Source organism: Sorex fumeus, unplaced genomic scaffold (genome assembly GCF_029834395.1).
Source record: "Sorex fumeus unplaced genomic scaffold, SorFum_2.1 ptg000006l, whole genome shotgun sequence".
In the NCBI taxonomy this organism is placed as follows: Eukaryota; Metazoa; Chordata; class Mammalia; order Eulipotyphla; family Soricidae; genus Sorex; species Sorex fumeus.
In genome coordinates this window covers 36897828-36917497 of record NW_026606063.1, presented here as the reverse complement: position 1 = coordinate 36917497, position 19670 = coordinate 36897828, and the positions used below count along the sequence as shown (strand labels likewise).

The following is a 19670-nucleotide window of genomic DNA, read 5'->3' as shown; positions in this document are numbered from 1 at the left end:
ATTTTTTTTTTCCAATATATTTTATTCTGATGACGTTACAAAAGTAGATACAAAATACGTTTTTTAAAGAACAGTTAACTGACTTAGAAAAATAGATAAAAGTCCCGAAAAGGCTTAAAAATACAGCATGAATTTTAATGTAAAGAACATTTTAAGATAATGGTAACTAAGACTAACTTATACAAACTATTTTCAATGTAGACCAAACACTGAATGTTGTCCTATAATAAATCTACAGCATATGCAATCCATTTGGACTTACAAAATACTTGTTTAGGATACACTCTGATAAAGAACAGAAAACAAGTAAATTTCAATGCAATTACTTCAATTAAAAAAAATCATCGCTACAACATGAATTCCCGCCCCCCCAAAGTCTTTTATACAGTCAGGAATATCAAAATCTAATACAAAGAAGGAAAATTAAGGGGACAACTTTTCATTTTGTCTAAATTCTGTATTAGTAAAACCCAAAATCCATTCACTGGACTGCTCACAGGAGGAACTCAAGTCGCTGTTGGAGATGCTCATGGCTGGCATCCCAGCCTGCATTTTGCAGTTGAGTCTCCTCTCCTGGAGACAGCCCCTATAACCATGCGGGGAACTTTTAGCACCATGACTGGCTGCTTAGAAACAAATCTCTATAATTCAAACTCTTTGGACTGGATTTGTTTAACTTTTGAGGCAACGATGTTCCACTTACAAACTCCTCTTCTCGTACAATCTCACTGCTCAGAAAAAGAAGTCTACCATCTAACCCGAAAAATCCAACAATGGCTGCAAACCCCCACTTTTTTTTTTCCAGGCTAGGACTGTTTCTCTAGCCTCTACATTACAACAAAGACTTTCGCTTTGTCATCTAGTCCCAGGAATATAAGATTTCCAGGTTCCCCCCACCCCGCCCCAAGCAGACAGCTATATAAGCTTTAGGTTCTGAAAGTCTAAGACGAAAGAAATACTTTTATTAGCTGACAGCCTTGTGACATAGCTTTATTCATAATCTGAAGAATAAAGAATACAATTAGCTGTCAATATAAAATCTGCAATACAAGAAAGTTTTAATATTTAAACAAAACTCTGCACATCATTGTCCACAGTTTTTTATTAAATGCCTGAAAATTAAAGCACCAGAGGATGATGAATTGCATAATTGAGCACAAATGTCCTGCCCATGACTGTAATCAGTTGTGAGGAACACAGAGACACACCGGGAGGGAATGGCTTCTGATTAGGAGCGGGCAGGGGTGAATGCTGTGCAACACAAGATCCTGGGCACAGGGAGATAAAACCAAAGTGAGAGGAGTCAGAGCTGGACTGATTTTTTCCAATTCTTATCAAGGCCGACCTTCCCAGCAAGCCAGGAAGGCGCTATCCTCTCCCTTTCCTCCAATTCTCCTCCTGCCCTGACTCTTGGTCTGGATGTAAACAAATAATGTTAACACTCATGTTTAGATGCCTTTGTTAGCTGCATCACACTGGCTTAGGAACCTGGTAATGTTTTCAATGTTCTGTTTTTCAGTATGAAAGAAGTCAATCTCAAATTACCAACAAAGTTCTTTAACTGATGTCCCACAAAGATAAAGCCTTTATTACTGTTCGAGCCATCTTTGGTTTGTTTTGAGGTTGTGTCATGAAAAGGAGAATTTCTAACAAGAAAGTGTTAGAAATGTGAGTAAAACCTAGCTCAGAAATAGAATCTCACTTCTTGCATAAAAAAAAAATTTTTTGTTAAGTCAACAAGGTTTAAAACTGAGACGCTTTTTCTAGAGATAGTATAGGAGTAGGGTGTCTGCCTTGCACACGCCTGACCTGGTTTTGATCTCAGCTACCCCTTATGATCCCCAGAACACCGCCAGGAGTAGCCCCTGAGCACTGCAGGATATAACCCCCCCCCCAAAAAAAATTAAAACATTAAAATGCAAAAAAATACACTTGAGAAGCAGTTAACATTTTAGGTGGCACATGGCGTCTGCTTCCTTGTTTGCAAATTATCAACATAAACAAGCAAATGCTGTACAGGGAACTGTTTAATATGCTTCAAGATAGACTGTGCAATATTTCAGAGGCTTTTCTTTTTCATAGTGATCCCACTCTTTATTACTTAAAGAATGATGCATGGTTTCAGTGTAAATTAGATATTTACTTTCTTTAAAGTTTGGTTTACATATTTAACAATTTATGAAATTGAGTTTAAAAATGAAGTTTTTATTTTCATGATATTCTAACAGAAAAAAAATAACAACCATCAAAAAAACTTTGAAACCTGACAACCCTTTCTCTCACTGGGATTGGAGGTCAGTGGTAGAGTGCTAAGCTTGTATGTGTGGGCCTTGGTTTCAACTCCCAGCATCACAAAATGAAAACAAACCAAACAAACCCAAAACACCCCCCACAAGCTATCAAAGTTATTCATCAAAGTCACCAGGAAGTTGGTAGACACTGCACAATCACAGCTCTAAAAAAGAGAACGCTGCTGTGCTGAAAGCTTTGTCAGTAGAGCAAGTCTTCAGTATACTTATGCCTTAATACATTTTAACTAGAGCTAGAATTTACTAAATCTTAGAAAGTAAAAATCAGATCAATTTTTTTGTTTTATCTCCCCCCCCCTATTTTGGGGCCACACTCAGTAATGCTTATGTGGCTTACTCATGGCTCTGTGCTCAGGAATTATTTCTGATGGTACTTGTGGAACCATATGGGGTGCTGGAGATCGAATCCAATCTGGGCTGGTTGTGTGCAAGGAAAATTGCCCTATCCATTGTACTACCACTCCAGTCCTAAGTTCTGTTCTTCACTAACAGTGGAGATCATTTTTTTTTTTTTAATCCCAAAAGAAACAGAATAAATTCAAGTTTTGGTATGAAAACAATCTAAAACCAGGGAAAAAGCCCAAATGGAAACTCAATCTGTCATCTGATTAATAAAAACGAGGCTTTCAGAAGTTTATTCTTCCCATTTTGTCTCATGTAAACACAGGTAAACACACTCATAAACAGGTAGCACACCAAAACTTTTAGCTGTTACATAAGTGTACACCCTTCAAGGGTTTTTTTTTTTTATTATTGTGGGTCTCCAGTCTTATGCATTATTCATGCATTTCTAAGCTACTCTTAATTCTCAAGTCACCATAAAAACAGAATAAAACTGAGTACTTTTGAGTATCTTTTTATATTCTCTTACATAAAATTTCAAGCTGGCTAAAAACCACTGTGCAAGAAAACAATGGTTTTGAGACCTAAATCTATCATAATTGGGAAAAAGTTTTCTTTTCATTTTTTTCCAGCCAAAGGCTACACATAAAATTAATCTGAATGAAACCATTTCAAAATAAAATTCTCACATGATCATTTTCACATGACTTAAAAATTATTTTACATACACACACACACACCTAAAAATTTAGACAGGTTTATGTGGGTAAGTCATTTTAGAAATAACTTCAGTTACTCCCATACTGTGTATTCATAAGATGATTTAAACAGCAATCAGGGATTTTGAAAAAATATACATATATTTTCTTAACTATAAAACCATAACATACAAATTTTAAACTAAAAGATCATCCAAAGTAACATAAATGTTCTTTACCTTAACGAAACTTAAAAATACCTATCTTATTTGTAAAATAAAAACAAGAGTAAAACAATCTGTGTTATCAGGAAAAATGCTCTGGAAACTTACTAATAAATTATTGGTGGAAATTCTTAATATTCACCTAAAACAGACTTTATCGTCTTTCTCAATAAAGAAATAAGTAAACTAATAAAGTATAGATCAGTTATTATATTTCACAACCAGGCACGACTGTGTCAGTAACAGGTGTGGTCACACAGTACCTCATACTCTTGGCTGTGTCCTCAATTTCTCTCTCTGAAGGCATTAGGCTTACCTACCTTTGAGACAACTTTATAGGCAGCCATAGACATTAAGTGTCTCTTTATCTTTCTGTAAAGTTTGTATCACTAGTCTATAACAGATTGCAATGAGATAGTTCTAGCAGTGAGTGAAGCAAGAAGATAACTGAGTTCTGGAAGAAACATTTATCTGTCTTTAGATCCAAGCTTCTCGATTAACTCCTGAAGCGGTGCCAATTCACGCCTATCAATGAGATTAAATTCCTGGGGAAAAAAAAATTTAAATCAATCTAAAATCACAATTTTGTAAATGTCATTTAGGGAAGGAACTCCGATTTTTCTGAAATCCAAATTTAGTTTTCTGAATAAGATGTAGTCTGTATTTTTTTTTCTTTTTCTAGTGAAACACCATGAGGCACAGGTGCAGACCCACAAACCCCTGTGCTTGGGCTTCCTTCACACAATGATCGAGTGCCCATCCCTCCACCAGTGCCCATCCTCCACCCCCACTAATCCCAGTATCCCTCCCACCCCCCCCCATCCCACCCTGCCTCTGTGGCAGGGCAACCCCCCCCCCCCCCCCATCTCTCCCTCCTCCTGGGTGCCTCGGCCCGCAAAAGAGGCATCAAGGAGCAATCACGTTCGGTCCACAGTCCACTCCCAGCATGCCTCTCCCATCCTGGGGGGATCCTCAACACCCTCCATCTGGTGCTCCCCTGTATATCTGGGCTGCATTTATCCCTAGAGTGTGAAGCTATGGCCTATATTTTAAAATAAGATTAACTATTACCTCCTTCACTAAAACCTGAGAATTTTAAAGCTAAGAAACTGTATGTCAGCATGTTCCTCACTTTGCTAACTTAAGTGATGCTTGAATTTATATAGAAATTACTTGAAAACTACTAATTCTAAACTTAGGCTAAAGTTGGAGCCATACCAGCTGTGCTCAAGACTTACCCCCGACTTAGCACTGAGGAATCACTCCTGGCAATGCTCAGGAGACATACAGGGTATTAAGACTGAACCCAGGCTGGCCGCATTCAAGGTAAGCACCCTGCTTGCTGTTCTATCTCTGGTAACTCAACCTGAAATAAGCCACCAATGAGGTATTCCAAATTTCTTTTCCTGGCAAAGACTTTCATGAAATAATCCAACTGCAAACATCTTCCCAAATGATTACTTTACCCAGCAGTTGCAATGAAACAGAGAAGCTAAGGTGTCCAGAGGCAGAAGGCCCAAAATATGGGCAACAGTTTTCTAGGCTGCTTTGCAAACCAATGAAATAAACATCATGCAAAGGACAAGAAAATAGAAGAGAATCCTGCTTATATTTTTCTGCATTGAACTCTACATCTAAAATTAAGACATTGCTCTTTAATTACGTTACCAAAATTAGATCTGGTCTAAGTAAGACCAAATCTAAGGCTGCAAAAGTTAACATGGTACAACATACCTGAACAAAAAAGATAAAGTGCTTAAAGGAGGTGTTGAGGTGGGCCTCCTCCTGCAGCTGCATCACAGAGTCAAAGTGCTGGTGATAAATATGAGCATAAACCCTAAAGAGACGCTTTAGGATGGTCTTTGCCACAGACATGAAGTTTTTGGGAAACGGGACACCTGTAATCAAATGTACACACACACACACACTGATTAGTCTTTAATTATACAAAAACACGTTCAGACTCTGCCACATGCAACTCCAACAATAAACTCACTCCACAAATACAGACCTGTTTTCATTTTTGTTTTGGGGCCGGCCCTGGTAGTGCTCAGGGCTTACTTCTGGCTCCATGCGTGCAACACAAACACCCTAGTCTCTGGCCCTTCTATCTCTTAAAGATAAGGAGGGCTGGGGAGATAGCTTAACATGCTGACCTGGTCCTGCAACTGGTGTTAGTTAAATCACATTCAAGTAAGCCACTGCTGGAACGTGCTGAAGTTAACATTGGAGTGCATGCTCTGCATACCACAGACCTGGGTTTGATCTCCAGCACTGCATGGTCTCCTGAGCACCACTGGGAGTGCAAACTACCAGAAATGTCTCCCTTCCCCCCATCTCCGAGGTGTGGGTCAACACATTTAAAAAAATAAAAGTAGGATTCTATCCCCTGTACCACATATGGTTCCCTGAGTTCCACCAGGAGTAATCCCTAAGCACAGAGCCAGAAGCTATGAGCACTGCTGGGTGTGACCCCCAAATCAAAATATATAAGTAAAGAGAATTCTTTCTTTTCCTTAATCTTTTTAAAAATGAAGTTATTTTCTCTCAATTTTATTTCTCTACCAGTCTCTAATAGTTTGAAATGCAGTTAATTTTACTCTTGTAAGTCGGTTTTTATGGCTTTCTCTCCAGTCTTGAGTAGTTCATCTTTTAACACATTATATTTCAGTGCTTATGGGGCCAATTCTCTGGACTGGGTCTTATATTTATGTATAGAAAAGTCTGTACATTATTTTTAGTTTTTTTTTCTTTTTGGGTCACACCTGGCAATGCACACGGGTTACTCCTGGCTCTGCACTCAAAAATTATCCCTGGCGGTGCTCAGGGGACCATATGGGATGCTGGGAATCAAACCCGGGTTGGCTGCGTGCAAGGCAAATGCCCTACCCGCTTGCACGTTATTTTTAAATGAAACTCCTTTCACTTTGGGTGCCTTATTTTTTGTAGCACTGTAGTACTGTCCTCCCATTGTTCATCAATTTGCTCGAGCAGGCCCAGTAACGTCTCTTATGAGACTTGTTACTGTGTTTGGCATATCGAGATGCTCTTGGTAGCTTGCTGGGCTCTCCGAGAGGGGTGAAGGAATCAAACCTGGGTCGGTCGCATGCAAGGCAAACACCCGATGGCTGTGCTATCGCTCCAGCCCCCTTATTTTTATAAAAGGAAAAAAAAAAGAATAGTAATAACTTGTATGAGTCTGGGGAGACAGCTAAAAAGCCTGACTATGACCTCTAGAACAGCAATAACGCTCCAAAAAACAAGCCAGGAGAAGCCCCTTTCCAGTACCACCACTAGGTATGCCTCCCACCCAAGCAACAAAATCTAAACTTTAAATAAATAAATAAAATACACACACACACACACACACACAATAACAGTTCATTACCAAGAATAATCTGTGCTAGGGTCTGCAGAGATAGTACAGGGACTAAGGAGCAGGCCCTACATGCAGTCTCCCTGGTTCAACACCCTGCTCTACATGGTCCCCCGAGCATCACTGTGTACAGCCCTGCAGATCCTGAGCTCTGCCTGGGGAATTCCCTGAGCACTGCATTCTTAGGCCCTGGCACTGGACACTAGTCTAGTTGGCTGACAATTGCAGGGAAGAGCCCCAGGACCCTGAGCACCACATGGAAGGCCCCTGTCACCTGTTGTGCATATACAGGAGGCCCAGGATCAACCCTTGGCACCACACAGTGCCCCCAGCCTGCTAGGTGTGGCCTCCCATCCCAAAGCAAACAATTTAAATGCTCATATTCTTCCACAAGGGGGAGATTTTTAATATATAGAGAAATGCATGTTTGCATCTGAACACTTTTCCAAGTTATTTAGGTTCAAACATTATTTCTGTATGTTTTGTCATAGAATACAGACTCAAAATACAATATAGACGTCAATGTACAATAAAGTTTTGGTATACTGCATTACTGTATGCTTTTGTATTTTGTATATTTTATATTTCATCATACAATATGCCATAGAGACTTTCTGAGAAAGAAAGTGAAAGGTTTAATAATAAAATTAAAAAATTGACCAAAGTGAAAACAGTATGATAGGAAAAAATGTCTGAAGTCACTTTTCCATTACAGAGAAACCCTTGTTCTCCCTTGAACATAGATCTCTCTCTCCCCTCACATTCTCTAAATAAATTCCTTAAAACTATTTTACTTCATTTAAAAAGAAAAAAAGGAAACAAGAAAAACTATCTACATCAACTTACCAATCTTAGAAGGAAAAAGAGTTTCATCATCAAGTTGATCCTGAACCCAAGTCATCAAATAGTCAATGTATTTTGGTGCAGAACACTTGATTGGCTTTTTAATATTAGTACCATCTGCCCAGTGATATTCATACCTGGAGAAAGAAAAGTTTGCTGATAAGGTTTTCTAAAATATTAACAAATGTGCAATGTATAATCAAAAACAGATTCAGAGTTTCTACTCTGTTTCACTTCTGAGTGTCCCACAGAAATTACCTAGAACTAGAAAATTAAAATTCTTCTCAAGACTAGTAACAGCTCCCTTGCAGTAGTCTAAATTCTGATGGCTATAATTAGAAGAGAAATGACCAAGGATATAATTCAGTGCTGGAATGCATGCCTCACATGGATGAGTTCCATTAATCCCTCCCTGGTATCTTCCTCCTCAAATAAATTAATTGAAAAATAACTGGAAAAGAAAAGGATGAAAACAGAGGAACACTGTTTACAACAGTCCTGGGAAAGAGACAGGGACTGCATTCCTGTCTTGTCAGGCAGAAGGTGGTGAGGACTGTGTTAGAGGCTGATGAATGCCACACACCGAGATCCCTGGTTATCAAGTCATCACCAATACAGTCACAATGAAAGTTCTATTTCTTGGAGATGGTGTTAATAAAACACCCTCAGATCATTCCCCCAGACCTCACCTTTGCTGAGCTAGAATGACTAACATGATTTACGCTAAACTTTACTGTGTAAAGAATTTAAGTAGGTATAATGTTCCTCCTTGTTTTAAGTGTTCTAAGGAATTTAATTTCTGGGCCCAGAGGATAAGGCGCTTGCTTTACATGCAGCTGGCCCAGGTTAAAACCCTTGCATCCCCGATGATCCCCAAGCCCTGCCAGGACTAATCCCTGAGTGCAGAGCTAGGAGTAACCACTAAGCACTACTGCTGTAGCCCCAAAGTCCCCCTGCTCCAAAGAAAAACAAAATATTTATAATTTTATTTATATCAATAACAAGTTTTTTTTCAATATCTCAAACCCCTATGGTAGTATATATACCGTGGCCCCGCAGACATGACTGGGCAGCTCGCTTCAGTGCAGAATTCTGTAATGGTTCCATATAGCATGTTGATTTGGTTGAAGAAATCCACAGCTAGAAAGGTAACAAGAAAACTGCAGTAAACTTTTTAAAATGCATTAAAATCGTAGCAAATATAACAATTCTTCAGACCTCCCAGTTGAAGGAAAAATGGACAATGCATGCAATCAAGTTCTTGGGTACATCCTTAGGTAATTCAACAACTCCGAAATAATGTAAATTTTATTTAAGTTGCTGCATTAAGTTAACTGTTTATAGTCACTAATAATACAGTAAGATTTTAACCAGTCTAAAACAGCATGAGAAATGAGATGTTAGATAACTAAATGATTATTACATCATTAGAATAAATGATTTTATTACATCTAAGAGAGTTGAAAAAAATCCCACAGCATTTTACAAATATGGACAGATAGCAGCATTTGTGTTAATAAAGAGAAATGTTATAAAATAAACTAAAGGGAGGAACATCAGTTATATCAAAAGGTTTTTTGTTTTGTTTTGGGGCTACACCTGCTCTGGCCCTCAAAAGATATTTTTAAAAATCTACTTCAGGGTGGCGGGAGAAATAGTACAGTGGGTAAGGTGCTTGCTTTGTACACACGGGACCTGAGTTAGATCCTCAGTATTCCATGTGGTCCCCCAAGCACCATTAAAAGTTAATTCCTAAGTGCAAATCCAGGAGTGACCTCTGAGGGTCACTGGGTAGGACTCAAAAACTTAAAACACAACACAACACAAGACAAAAAAACTACTTCAGGGGGCTGGAGAGAGAGTACAATGGATAGGGCAATTGCCTTGCACGTAGCCAAGCCCGGTCTGATTCCTTGGCACCTCTATCCTCCCCCAGCACAGCCAGGAGCAATTCCTGAGAATAAAACCAGGAATAACCCCTGAGCATCATCAGGTATGGCCCCAAACAAAAGAGAACAAAACAAAGAGAGAGAAAAAATTTGAGGTCTAATGTATACTGAAGCACATAAAAAGGCCACTGGGAAAAAAATGCTCCTTCTCTTGGGAGTCTCCAGCTGAAGGAGGGACAAAATTCAAAGAGATAAATCTTAAGACAGGATTCAAATGTGAATAGTAAGTGCTAAAGACTTAGAGAAAAGGCAACAAATTTCCAAGATCAGACAGTCATATAGAGTTTTTTTTTTTCTTTTTGGGTCACACCTGGCGATGTTCAGGGGTGACTCCTGGCTCTGCACTCAAAAATCACTCCTGGCGGTGCTCAGGGGACCATATGGGATGCTGGGAATCCAACCTGGGTTGGCCCCATGCAAGGCAAATGCCCTATTCCCTGTGCTACTGCTCCAGCCCCAGTCAGAGAGTTCTCAAAGAGCTTCATTAAGGTAAGTAATAAAAAGGAAGAGGGCAGGCAATTAACTGAATAAACCATATTACTCAGCAGAGAACTACAAACCCTTAAACTATATAAACTACATAAACGTTTTCATAAAATGAAAAGTTTTAATATATGTTTTAGTTTCTGTTTACAGAATACATAAAGTCCTCACCAGATAAATCTCTGTGTGTGTGGAGGGTAATCCAGCCCACCCAAGGAGAAATACATAAAATCAACGGAACTTTGCACAGTTTCTTAGAAATTAGAGAAACTTCCATCTTGTCAAAAAGGATTTAATACAGATCTCTTCATAAACAACTTTCCTCTTAATCACGTTTTGTTTTTAATTTGGTATTTTGGAATTTGAAAATTTGAAATTATTACATATAACGTACAAAACAAAAAGCTCTATGTGGGGGGAGAAACGTTTAAAAATTTGGGAAGGGGGTTTCATCTATACTTGGTGATGCTGGAGTCTTTCCCGGGAAACACACTCAGGGTCATTACTACCAGTGCTTAGGGGATAAAACCCAAGGCTCCTTCTTGTAAAACATGCAACTCCAGCCCTCTGCATGATCCTCTGACCTCTCATGTTTCTCAATTTTTAACTAATGAAATCCTAAAACCATCAAGTTTGACAAGAGTTAATGTAGAGTAATAAATCTCAAAGAAAATCTTTTTAAAAAAGATTCAAAGAAAAGGCTGAAGGCCTACAAATGCTTTCAGAATAACATAATTGGGGCTGGAGCGATAGCACAGTGGGTAGGGCATTTGCCTTGCATGTGGCCGACCCGGGTTCTATTCCCAGCATCCCATATGGTCTCCTGAGCACTGCCAGGAGTAATTCCTGAGCGCAGAGCCAGGAGTAACCCCTGAGCATCGCCAGGTGTGACCCAAAAAGAAAAAAAAAACCCACAAAAAAACCCCCATAAAAAACCAACAACCAGAATAGCATAGCACAGTGGGTAGGGCGTTCGCCTTGCATGCAACAACATATCCGACCCAAGTTCGATTCTTCCGCCCCTCTTGGAGAGCCCGGCAAGCTACCGAGAGTCTCTCGCTTGCACAGCAAACCCTGGCAAGCTCCCCGTGACGTATTCGATATGCCAAACACAGTAACAACAAAGTCTCACGATGGAGATGTTACTGGGCCTGCTCAAGAAAATTGATGAACAATGGGAGGACAGTGACAAATACAATTTTAAAAACAGGAGAAGTGGGGGGCTGGAGCGACAGTACATCAAGTAAGACATTGACCTTGCACGTGACCTTGCACCTTGGGTTCTATCCCTGGCATCCCATCTGGGTCCCCTAAGCAATGCCAGGACTAATTCCTCAGTGCAGAGCCAGGAGAAACCCTTGAGCATCGCCAGGTGTGACTCAAAAAGCAAAATAATAAATAGAATCTTAAAAAAAAAAAAAGCGACACGGGGCCAGAGTGGTGATAGTAAAATGGGTAGGGTGCTTGCCTTGCACATGGCGAACCCAGGTTTGATCCCCAGTACCCCATAAGATTCCTAGAGCTTTGCCAGAAGTGATCTCTGAGTGCAAAGCCAGGAGTAAGTCCTAAGCACAGCTGGGTGGGCATAGCACCCCTCTCCACAAAAAAAAAAAAAAAAAAATTTAAGCGCCACAGTGCAGATACAGAACATTTACCTGATTGCAGAAAGTTATATTAGACAGTGTTGTTTCAGAGCTAATAATTATAGGAAATAAAGGGGGGAGGGTGGGCTGATCAGTAATAGATGCCTTGGGGGATACTATCAGCAAAATTCCTATGTGGTAAACAAACATTAACCACAACAAAATAGAAAGACTTATGGAGACCGGGGTACTCAGGAGACAGTGCCTGCTCTGTGAGCCATGAGGTGGGAGTTTCATCTCTGCCACCACTCCACATGTCAAGTGCTAACCCAGTGGCAACGCTGTTTATAGTCCCTGGCAGGGCATCAAAGGATATAATCTATGGAGCACAATAACAAAAATATGCAATTCACCTACAAAGTGTATGACGCCCCCTCCCACACCCTGCAATGAGGACCACAAACAAGTGTGTGACAACTAGAAAGGATGGGGAATGAAGGGAGGGTGTGAAGAAAAGCAAAAGACTGTGATGGGAGATCTGTAAATTCAAGAAAAATTATGTACAGGCCTTACTAGGTCTTGAACAAACCACAAATTTGTTTAAGAGGAACATCTATAAGACATCAGAGAAACTATGAACATTGTGCATTTGCTGACATTAAAAAAAGGCACATATTGTCTTTTTTTTTTTTTTTGCTTTTTGGGTCACACCCAGCGTCGCTCCAGCCCCCATTATTATCTTTAAAAGGGGGAGTTCCTATCTTAAAGAGATATTAAATGCTTAAAAGATAAAAAATATATATGGAATTCTACAGGAAGATAGATTGGCCATTAATTGATCATTGTTATAGAATAGGGATATCTGGAAATTCATTGTGCTAGTCTCTCTACTTTTTTACGGTTCAAAAATTTCATTAAGTTGAAAAATAATTCCTAGGGGCTGGAGAAATAGTACAGCAAGTAGGGCGTTTTCCTTGCACGTGGCCAACTCAGGTTGGATTCCCAGCATCCCATATGGTCCCCTGAGCACCACCAGGAGTAATTCCTGAGTGCAGAGCCAGGAATAATTCCTGTACATCACCAGGTGTGACCCCCCCCAAAAAAAAATTCCTACTAAATTATGTAAAATTCCTAAAAGATTTAAACCTTATTTCCCAGATCTGAATTCATTTCAGAAAAGAGAGACTTAGGGCCAGAGCAACAGCATAGTGGGTAGAGTGCTTGCCCAGCAGGCAGGTGACCTGGATTTGATCCCTCAGCATCCCTTGAACACTGCCAGGAGTAATTCCCAGTGCAAAGCCAGGAGTAACCCCTGAGCACTGCTGGATGTGGCCCAAAATTTTAAAAAATCAAAAAACAAAAATAAAAAGTGAAAGACTTAACCGAGACAAAAATGTCTAGCCTCAGCATATGTCTATGCTGACTTCACTTCCTGAAAGTCAGAGTAACTTTCAGTTGAAGGAACCCTCTGTTTCCTCCCAATCTCTCTCAATTTCCTCTGACTACTCATCAGTCACAATCATCAAGTAACTAACCAGGTACATTACAAATGAACTTTTCTCTCTATGTAGGCAGATCGAAGGACCAGGAGCAGAGACTCTACTCTGAAGACAGATGATTCTGATCAACAATTTTTTTTTTTTGGTCACACCTGGTGATGCACAGGGGTTACTCCTGGCGGTGCTCAGGGGACCATATGGGATGCTGGGAATCGAACCTGGGTTGGCTGCGTGCAAGGCAAACGCCCTAACCACTGTGCTGTATCTCCAGCTCCTCATCAACAATTCTTAGCAGTATCTGCAGAAACTGTCCCGAAGTATTTACTATTTTTCCTCAGGTCTTGACCACATAAGCTACAAATACTCTGAAGAGAGCAACAATCAGAAATGTATTTGTAAAATACTCTATAGTTAATGTTACATTATCATGCTATACTATTATCAGAAATAACTCATCCCTGTAAAAGAAAATTCATTAAAAATATGCCAGAAGAATATGGTTCTCGTAATTCAGCAAAGTTGAATATTATTAAAAACTTACTGTTAACGGCGATCCATTCATTGAGGTCCTCTCCCTCCGGCAACATAACAGCCTGTCTCAGATTCCCGCTTCCTAGAGTTGCTTCTGCATGTTTCAAGAGTTCATACTGATGAGATCCTTCAGGGATATTCTTCTTTGGTTTGAATGTTTTAGAAGAGCGGCTGCTGCTGTTAGGTTAAAAGTTGGGGGTGGGGGAGATATATCAATATTTAGGACAAAGGCAGAATGGCTTATTTTAGGCATCTAACTTTTTCTGATACTAAAAATTCCACATAAAAAGTGCCAGGATGGTGGGGACTGGGGGTGGGTTGAAAGAAAGAGAGATGGCCACAGTAAAAGAATGCTTTAAAATGTTCTTTCCTCACAGAGAAGCAACAATCAACCCAACTGCACACAGGAGATGATTTGACTATGTTTCATGAAATAATTTACTGTAATAGAAAGGTGACTTTAAACAAAAGAAGGAAAAACCAGGATTCTAGTTCTTCTACCAAAAAAAAAAAGCTTGATTTTAAATCTGCCTCTAACTCCATGACTATGTGAGAAACCTAATCCAGTTTAGGTTTCAATTCCAACTACCAAAAAGGGTGAGGGAGATAGCCCTAGGGGTCTCACAGCCATGCCAACAAAGCAAACTACAAAAGTAACACTAACACGGGGAAAATAAAAGAAAGGGAAAATAAATGAGAAGATTAGTGATAGGAGGAAAATATGTTTTTTTTTTTTAACTTCGTTCTGGTGGGGTTGGCATTTGAACCTAGGTTCTCAATCATGCAAGGAATGCTCTCTACCGCTGAGATACTACCTCTGTCCTAAGTTTTTACTCTTATTATTATTATTTTTGCTTTTTGTGCTCAGGGGTTACTCCTGGCTCTGCACTCAGGAATTACTCCTGGTGGTGCTTGGGGGACCATATGGGATGTCGGGGATTGAACCCAGGTTGGCTGCGTGCAAGGCAAATGCCCTACCCGCTATGCTATCGCTCAGGCCCCCTAATCTCATGCTATCCACAAGGAAAATCGTCCTAACACACCACCCAGAAAAAAAAATGTATCTATAAAGCTTCCTTAACAGTGCAGAGACATCTAACAAGGAAACCACTTACAACATACATTACAAAAAATTAACTGTATAATACTCTAATCTATTAAGGAAAAAGGAGGAGCCTGAGCCACACAGCAGCAGGGAGTATGCCTTCCATGTTGCTGACCCAGGTTCAATCCCCAGAACCCTATATGGTTCCCCAAGCCCTGCCAGGAGTAACCCCTTAGCACAGAGCCAGGAGTAAGCCCTGAGCATTGCTAGGTGTGGCCAGAGAAGCAACAATCAACAATTGGCCAAAAGCAAACAAAACAAGAAAGGACACTTGAGAAAAAGGGGCAAAGGAAGAAATAGGAAACTCTTAAAAACATAATGAGTGAGGACCATCTGAAAGGTAGTCAATTAAAATTGTATTTATTGTTCCTCAATCTGAGTATCAGAAATTAAAACAAGTGTGGGTCAAGGGATAGTCTTTATATACCCTGACCCTTTAATATGTTGAGTGCATAATATTTAGGAAAATTAGTCCTCCTATATGGGTAAGAGGATACGTCTCCTATATGGATAAGAGGATGTTTTAAAAGTTTTTGTTTGTTTGGTTTGGGGTCAAGTTTAATGCTTAGGGGTTCATGTGTGCGGAGGATCAAACCCAGGCCTCCTGCATGCAAAGCAAATCGGCCCAGAGTTTTCTCTTCAGAATCTTAAGATTGTTTTAATGATGAAAAACCTGAAAACAAACCCAAAGGTGATTAGTAGAGAAATGAACTGTGACTCAGTCTCATAATGAACTACTGTCTAGTTGTGAAGAAGACATGCAGTGACACGGAAAAAGCTTAAAACACTGGACTAGGAGAAAGAGTGTAATGAGTTAGAATGTCTGCCTCCTAAGCACATGGTCTTGAGTTCAAATCCTTAGTCTCTTTTACTGTGTTAAACAAGATCCTGGCAGCTCTGCTGCCTGCGATCCTTCACGCTATAAGAGACGCCAGACGCACCATAACCAGAAGTGCGCAAGCTCCACAAAAAGGGGCATGACCCCCAGCATATGCTATGTGAGTCAGTGAGTGTGACCACTGGTGAGCTCACGAAGCATCTCAGCACCCTCCACTGTAAAAAGGAATAAGGGGATGCAGAGGGATCTAGGGCTCGATACTCAGTACACTCGTCCTTCCTGAACACATCCAGGAATAGCCTGGGGGTCACTAGCACCCCAGAGGCGGCCCTGAAACAAACCCAAATAAGCTTTCAGACAGCACAGAGTTCTTAAAACCAAAACCAAAAAGACAATCCAACTACAACATGGTGAAAGGGAGAAAGGGCCAGAGAGATAGGGTACATGGTTTGTGTAAGCAGACCTGTGTTTCATCCCCAGCACCCAATATGGTCCCCTGGGTCTCCCAGTAGTGATCCTTGGGCAAGAGCCAGAACCAAGTCCTGAGCACAGCTGGGTATGGCCAAAACCTCCCCCCACCACAACCATCCCCTCCAATAAATCACAGCAATCCTTTGCTTGCTTTGCATGACAGAGGTCTGGGTTTGATCCCTGTACCCACACCAGAAGTAGGCTCTTCAGCATTAAGCAATGCTGAATATGCTCCTAAAACAAAACAAAAAATTATCCAACAAGGATTTGGACAGACGCTACTCGAATGTAGATCTACAGTTGGCTAACAGGCACGCACGCACACACACACACACACACACACACACAAAGATGCTCAACATCATTAATCACTATGAAAATGTAAATTAAAATGTTTGGGTGACTATAACTGAAAAGACAATGATCACTTTCATCAAACACAAATGTCGTACATCTGAAACATATCTGCTATGTTATGTACCTTAAAAAAATACGACTGTGACTGCACCTTAAGGAGGGTTGAGAAACTAAAACTCTCATAGTGCTGCTGGAACTGAAAAATGGCGTGGGACTTGAAAAAAATTCAGTACTTCAAAACAGTATTAACCAAATAAACCTGCAATTCCATTTTTATGTATGTACAAAAGAAATAAACATACACATTCATTAAAAAACCTGTACATAATAGTTCACAGCAGCAGTATCCATAAGAGCCAAAGAGCAGAAACTCAAACTGTTCCTCAACAAAACAAGCACTGAAAGAAATAATACTTGGGTTTCCCAAATGCAACCACGCACCCACAGGCAAACCAGTAACTAAACATTAAGGCACTTTAAGGATAGACTGGGTGAGCACGTCATTGTTCTAGTTAACATGCACACCTGCAACTAAAATCTAAACTGCACAATCTCCTGGACAGGGGGTAGGACATGGTAAGGCTGTGCGTGTCCTTAAGAATCCAAGAGACGCTCTAATGGCAAAATACCATCAAGAATTCAAGTCTCACAATGAAAAAAAAAAAAAACGGACAGCTAAATTCTGGCTACGAACATGTCAAGTATGGGGCCACAGAGAGGGTTCAAAATTCGGGGATTGGACGGCGGGGCACATGCTTTGCATGCAGGACACCTGGAACCAAAGCCCCCCCGCACTGCATAGTCCCCCACCCAGCACAGCCAACAGCAGTCCCCACCTCCAGGCGTGGAAGAACCCCTGGGCACCGCGTGGGCTGCGGCTCCCTAACCAAACCTAATCAAGCGCGTGGGTGTCGCCGAAAACTTTTCAGTGGAAATAATGCAACGCATTTAAGCAACAAGCAACCAGAGAGGAAACAATACAAGGGGAAGAAGAGAGGCAAGAGCCAAGCTTTTTCCAATCTGTTTTTTTTTTGCGTGTGCTCCAGAAATCATCAGAGGCATCGGGACGGAGCACAGCGCGGTGGAGTGACTTGCCTTGCGGGAGGGAGGCCCTGGGGTTCGAGCCCCAGCGCAAAAAAAAAAAAAAAAAAAAAAAGGGGAGAAAAGAAGATAAAGAAACCATCAGAGAAAATTCACAAACGTTTCCAGTCTAATCGTATTGGAGGACCAGGAGTGAGAGATGATCAGAGTTATAGACAAAAGTGATTCACCGCAGGACACCCCACAGGGCGGCTTGCAGGCGCCCACGGTGGAACTGCACTTGGTGCTCCCGAGTCGGACTTTCCCGTGGGGGTCGTGGGGTCGGGGGGGAAACACTGACCGCGGACGTTCCCAAAACAGGACCCCCCCCCCAGTGGAGGGAAAGGCTCCGAGCGCCCTGAAAACCCCGGGCTCCGCCCCCCACGCCTGCCCCCCGCCCTCCGGGGCGCCCGGGCGGAAAAGTTTGGAGGCGCGGCCGGTCCCCGGGCCTGGCCGCCCCGCCGCCTTCCCGCCGCCTCCCTTCTCCCGCGACCTTCACCTCCGTCGGCCTCGGGCTCGCCCCCGCCCCGGCCCCTGGCCCCGGCCCCGCCCCCCACCCCAAGTCGGGGCCCAAGGAGCGCGCGCGACACCGCGACCCCGCAGTGGAGGCCCCCCCGCCGCACTCACAAGAGGAAGCTCATGGTCTACACTCGCAGGGGCGGGGCCGCTAACGCCCCCCCCCGCCGTCAGGGTCCCGCGAGTGGGCGCGGGAAGCAGCAGCAGCAGCAGCAGCGGCGGCGGCGGCGGAGACACTCGGGTCGCTTCGGCGCTCGGAGCTGCCACACCGGAGTCGCCGCGCCCGCCCGACCCGCCTCTCCCCCACCTCGCCGGCCCGAAATGAGGAACCAGCCAAATCTCGCGAGCGGAGGCCGGGCGCGGCTCCGCCCCCTTCCCGGGCTGGTAAGCCCCGCCCACCTGACAGCTCAGCCAATGAGCAGTCTCTAAGAAGAGACTTCCTTCTCCCGGAGGGCGGGGTCGGAGCCCCGGGCTCCGCGGTCCTCCCTCCCCCAAATCGGCCCCGCCCTGGGTCCGGTTGGCGGCTCAGGGTCTTTTCTGCCCCTGCCTCTTTGCAGGGGAGCGCATCTCTAGGAGCATGGCAACTTTTTGAACGTTTTCGTCTGACTCTGAAATTGAGATACCATTCATGGAGAATAGAGATTCACTTTTTTTTTTCCCCTTTACTTTTTTATTGAACCCTTTCAAAGCAGTTCATGATTGGATTTCAGTCATACAGTGTTTCAACACCCATGCCTTCTCTAGTGCACATTTCCCAGCACCAGTGTCCCCAAGTTCTCTCCCAACACTCCCCACCCCCTGCCTGCCTCTATGGCAGGCGCTTTTCACTTTCAAAGAACAGCTCCCTGGACTGTGGATGTGGCCCAGGGGTAGAGCACTTGCCTTGCAGCTGAGATCCTGGGCTTGTTTTTTCACACTGAAAAATAAGCATTAAAAACATTATATAATAATAATTATATATATATAAATATATGGGTAGATCTATATACGGCCTAGGTTCGATCCCCACACCACTTGGTGCCATGAGCACTGTCTAGGGTTACCATGGTACAGAGGCCAGAATACCACTGCAACCCACCTTCACTCGCCCAGCACTTGATCACTTGACTTCCCGTTAATCGTCGATTTGCTCGAGCGGGCGACAGTAACGTCTCCATTTGTCCCTGTCACGTGCTTGTGTAGCCCAATGGTTTCTGTTTGCTACGCGGTCTTTTGCCATCCTGTGGAATCCAGTCGGCAACAGCTCTAGTCCAGCGGTCGTCTTTAAATCTCATTACATGACCAGCCCATCTGATTTTTGACACCTTGGCAAATGAGACAGCGTCCCTGATTCTTGATCGTCGTCGGAGGTCGGAACTCCGGATTCTTTCTCTCATTTGAGTGAACCGTGATATTCCAAGCATAGCTCTTTCAATTCCTCTTTGGGAGACCCGAATAGCGTTCTCATCCTGTTTGCGTAGGACCCA

The 19670-nt window shown here is 42.3% G+C and overlaps 1 protein-coding gene across 1 annotated transcript; it reads right to left on the bottom strand.

Moving 5' to 3' along the window:
* On the bottom strand, window positions 1–18502 carry MOB1A (MOB kinase activator 1A). The gene is made up of 6 exons (XM_056127456.1): window positions 18316–18502; window positions 13848–14014; window positions 8839–8932; window positions 7796–7929; window positions 5308–5471; window positions 1–4118 (listed from the first exon to the last, which is right to left on the bottom strand). Exons 1-6 carry the CDS (start codon window positions 18327–18329, stop codon window positions 4041–4043), a joined length of 651 nt encoding a protein of 216 aa, XP_055983431.1. The 5' UTR covers window positions 18330–18502; the 3' UTR covers window positions 1–4040.
* Between the last annotated feature and the right edge of the window lie 1168 nt (window positions 18503–19670).

Bases quoted from the DNA above. Each gene is read 5' to 3' on its own strand.
- MOB1A (XM_056127456.1), bottom strand. The intron at 8,933-13,847 runs GTAAGTTTTTAA...TTACCTTTCTAG, and splicing joins TGAATGGATCGCCGTTAACA to CTGTGGATTTCTTCAACCAA. The intron at 7,930-8,838 runs GTATATATACTA...TTCTTTCTCCAG, and splicing joins GTCATGTCTGCGGGGCCACG to GTATGAATATCACTGGGCAG.